This window comes from Helobdella robusta (genome assembly GCF_000326865.2).
Source record: "Helobdella robusta unplaced genomic scaffold HELROscaffold_3, whole genome shotgun sequence".
Classification (NCBI taxonomy): domain Eukaryota; kingdom Metazoa; phylum Annelida; class Clitellata; order Rhynchobdellida; family Glossiphoniidae; genus Helobdella; species Helobdella robusta.
The window spans coordinates 5867195-5871980 of NW_008704501.1; the positions used below are offsets into that span (position 1 = coordinate 5867195).

Genomic DNA, 4786 nt, shown 5'->3' on the forward strand with positions numbered 1-4786 from the left:
GAGTATGTGCTGTTCGCTTGAGTGGAGGATCGTGAAGGTGCCAAGTAAAAGAATGAAATGATGGATTGATTCAGGGATGAATGGATAAATGGATGGATGAGTGATCGGTAGATGAACGAGTGGATAAACGGATGGTTGAGTGGATAGGTGGATAAATAAACAGAAAAATAAATGAATGCATTTTGAGGATACACATTTACTTAAATAATAGGGTATGTAGAAACAGTGGCAAACACAGAAAAAAGCAGACTTACATTTACACACACACACTAACACACACACACGACACACACACACATGTACACATTCAAAAAAATAGACAGACACAGACAGACAGACATACAGACAAACAGACAGACAGACAAATACTGGCATATCAAACCACAAGCGACCGAAGCTTCAGAATGACAGACAAGCCATACTGCAACTTAACATTTATCACGCACGAGCGTTCAAATCATCTTTTTCTGCCTCATGCTCCTGTCTACGGTGCTGTTGTTGTTGTTGTTAATGTTGTTAGTGATGAGGTTTTTGTTGTTTTTGTGTTGTCGGTGTTGTTTTATATGAATGTTGTATTATTGTGTTGTGGTCAATTTTAATTGATTCAAAGGTTTTTATTCATTGTTGTTTTTTTTCATTTTTATTGTCACAATCAATCAATGTTGCTGTCATCAATGTTGTTGTTTTTGTTGTTGTTTTTGTTTTTATCGCTGCAGTTGTCGTCGTTGGGTAATCTTTGTCGCGCGTCTTCTACGCGTGTCAGTGATTTCATACGCATGAATGCGTGTGTGTGTGTGTGGTATGTGTGTGAGAGAGAGTGTGCATGTGAGTGTGTGTGTGTGTGAGGTGTGTGTGTGTGAGTGATGCGTATGAGGTGTGAGTATGTGAGAGTGAGGTGAGTGTGTATGTGAGTGTGAAGTGTGTGTGAGGTGTGTGTGTGAAGTGTCGTGTTTTAAAATTGTTTGTTGTAAAAATAGATTGAATATGTGCGTCTGATAAAAATAAAAAAAAAATAATGTGGGTGCGTTGTGAAATTGAGTGATATCTCCGTGTATTGTGTGGAAAAGTAGTGTGTGGACATTGTGTTTGTGTGTGTGAATGTGTATGTGGGTATTTGTGATGTCATACGGTGTGTGTATGATGTGTGAAAATGTGTGGGAAGTGTGTGTGTCGTGAGGCATTAAAAGAAGTTAGCCTAGTGAAGCGAATGTTTACTTTATAGTTGTTGTTGTCGCTGTTTTGATCCAGTTTTTGGTGTTTTAGTTCGTTGTTTCATCTGATGTTGTTGTTCGTTCGTTTTATCTTCTCGTTTAGAATCCGCAGTATCTTTGGTTTACGATAATAATGCTTGACGTCGTTGTTATGTTTCATGTTTTTGGTTGATGTGTTGGTTGGTTGTTTCAAAATTGTTGTGTGTGAAGTGTGTGTGTGTGAGTGTGAGGCTAAGATATTTGTTAGCGGTTGAGATGTTTCAATTTTTATATCATGTTCTACTCAAAGTATGTTTGATCAAAAGTGAAATTAATTGCAAAACCAAAAAAAATTTAACCAAAAGAAGCAACACAAAGAAAAACGCAGAAAAAAACTAGATACCGAAAAATCTTTTTATAAATATTTTATAAAAAAATACTTTAGTTATGTATCTAAATGTAACGCTAACCATAACGCAGTTCATTAGAATTGTAATTTTTTCCGTGATAAACAGTAAATTTTCAGTTAAGTCAATATTGACTGATTCCAGTGTCTTGGAATCGGAAGAATTAATTTAAAAGTAGTAACAGCAACAACAGTCTTAGCAGCAGTATTAGTAGTAGTAGTGCAGCAGCAGTAGTAGTAGTATTAGTAGTATTAGTAGTAGTAGTAGTAGTAGTAGTAGTAGTAGTAGTAGTAGTAGTAGTAGTAGTAGTGTAGTAGTAGTAGAAAAAAATGTAGTAGTAGTAATAGTAATTATTTTAACAATAGAAATAATAAAAAAAGTCACGACTTTCCATAAATATTATTATTATTATTATTCCTATTATTATATTCATTGATTTGAAAAAAGACATGTATAGTACGTGTGTGGTACGTTAAGCTAGCCATCAATCTATATTAAAGGTCGCACATGACTGGCTGGCTAGGATTACAGATGGTTCGTGCCGCATGTACTTGGTTCAAAACCTGCTCGTTCCCTCGAGAAAACATGATAGGCTTCGGTGTTTTGTTTGTTTTTTTGACCGTTTTTTATTATTTTTTCGTTTGGATTTTTTTTTGTTGTTTTTGTTTTTTGTTTGTGTTTGAGTTTTTTTTTTTGGACATTTTTAGGTTGCCTTATATTAGGATTTTGGCAGAGAATCTCATCATTCTATCTAGTTTATAAAGATAGGCACGTCTCTTCCAACTAAATTATTCATTATTGTGACAAGTCAGAGATGAAATTAAATGATAGAAAATAACCATGATTTCACATCCAAATAAAATGAACGCGTCAGCACAGAAATAAACAAACACGCAAACATATATTACAACGGCAACAACAGATAGGTATACAACAAGAGACAACATTTAAATTATAACAAACTAGCAAAAAACAACAACATACAAAACAACGACGTCAAGAAACAACAACATGACAAACAAACAACAACTCCCTCTGATAAGAAAAACAACAACGCAAACAAATACTTTATACACATCCATCAACAAACAACAAACAACAACAAATAAACAGCAACAAACAACAAACAAACAAACAGCAACGAACAACAACAAATAATAACTCACATACCTTTCTTGTTTAGATTAGCAAGAGGATTGCAGTGCTTGAAGTGGAATTGAACCCGGGTCAGACCAGCGCACGGTTTTGCGTAGGAAATGGCTTGGCCGCAGTAGCCTGTACTCATGTCCTTGTACTCAAAATAATACGCGTCACGTTTCGGACACTGGATTGGTACCGCTGGGTCTGATGATGATAATGACGGTGATGACGATGATGATGACGATGACAATGGTGATGATGATGATGATAACAATAATGATGACGCTGGGTCTGATGATAATGATGATGATGATGAATGTGAAGATGGTTACGGCGATTTAGAGACAATAATAATAATTTAAAATGATTCATCTAGAACGTTAACGGCTAAAAAAGCTCAAGCGGTAAGATCATCATCCTCATACTCATCGACAACAATTTCACTCATATTCATAATCATCATCATTAGCAACATCATCAGCACCATCAGCGTCGTTGTCATCACCCTCATCAGACCTCTAACTAAGATATGTAGTTGAGTTTCAACTCTGATCTGACTGCAGACTGTCTTCAAATTGCTAGAGCTCGCGCAGAAACCTAGTGTTGTTGTTGTTGATGTTGTTGATGTCTTTGTCGTTTTTGTTGATGTTATTTGTGTTGTTTTTTATGTTTTTGTTGATGTTGTTGTTGTAGATGTTATTAGTGTTGTTTTTTATGTTGATGATGTTGTTGTTGATGTCATTGATGTTGCCATCGTGATGTTGTTAATTTTGTTGATGTAGTTTCAAATGTTATTGTTGCTGTAGTTGTTAATGCAAACTTTGTTGCAAGTGAAGGTCACTTTAAAAATTGATGTGCTTGTGTTAGCGATTTTTTTTCTCATGTCGAGATGATAATGTTTAAAAATTTCATTCAATTGTTTAACCATTTAACTAATTAATTAGTCAATTAATCATTCAATTAAGTAGACATTCATTCATTTATTAATCAATTATTTAAAAGTTCTGATGGTAAAAATCTTGAGGTGGTGGAAAATTTGAAGAAAATGGAGAAATGACTAACTCTCTTTGTACTGTATGATGTTCATGTGTTTTCGCATCATCAGCAGACACTGGTAGCAGTTCTTCTCTCTTGTGTTATTTAGAATAAAAAGAGAATTTCAATAAATGAGTCAAAAATAAATTGATCAACTTATTATGGGTTATAAAATATAAAAAAAATTACGATCACTTATTATTTTTTACAATTATAATTTTTGAATAAATATATTTTAAAAGTTCAACGTGCTTTTGTTTTTTATTTTCAGTGATGTATTATGTGACGATGATGAGGATGAAGTTGATGCAGACGATGATGCTGATGATGATGACAATAACGATGATGAAGTTGATGATGATGACGACTTAAATGATGGTGTCGATGATGACGACTAAGATGTTCATGATGATGATGATGATGATGATGATGATGATGATGATGATGATGATTGATGATGATGATGATGATGAGGATGCAAAATCTATAACTTTTGAAAACGTCGATTAGGGGAATAAAATGGACAAATACCAAGGAAATTGGCTCATCCAGTCTCAAATCAGAAAACAAAAATGTCACTGGGAAATCCCCAAGCAATCATGTACGATTAACAAACAAGATATATATAGAAAGAGAGAGAAAAAAAAAGAGAAAAAAGGATGAAAGAGAGAAAGAGAGAGTGAGAGAGAAAGACAGGTAGATAGAAAGAGGAGAATGAGTTATATGTATAAGATAATTTGATGACGATTACGATGATGTTGTTGTTTGTGATGATGAAAGAAATAATAGCAGGGTAACGTAGAGCTAGTCAAGCAAACAATGAAACGGAGTAAAAAAATTTGGGAAATAATAAATAAATGAAAAAAAATGAATGGACAAACAAGATGAACGATTGAATAAACGAACGAACAAACACACAAGTGGGCAAACATGAAAATGAACGAACAAAACGAAGAAACATATGAACGAACGAACGAACGAATGACTGGTTCTAACAAATTAAATTTAATAAGT

General features: G+C 34.0%; 1 protein-coding gene across 1 annotated transcript; it reads right to left on the reverse strand.

Moving 5' to 3' along the window:
- Nucleotides 1–652: 652 nt before the first annotated feature.
- Nucleotides 653–3824, reverse strand: HELRODRAFT_161588 (hypothetical protein; the record flags this gene model as incomplete). Its single annotated transcript, XM_009021493.1, has 4 exons — nucleotides 653–750; nucleotides 2768–2941; nucleotides 3254–3334; nucleotides 3800–3824. The coding sequence occupies 4 exons, from the start codon at nucleotides 3822–3824 to the stop codon at nucleotides 653–655; spliced, it is 378 nt and encodes a 125-aa protein (XP_009019741.1).
- Between the last annotated feature and the right edge of the window lie 962 nt (nucleotides 3825–4786).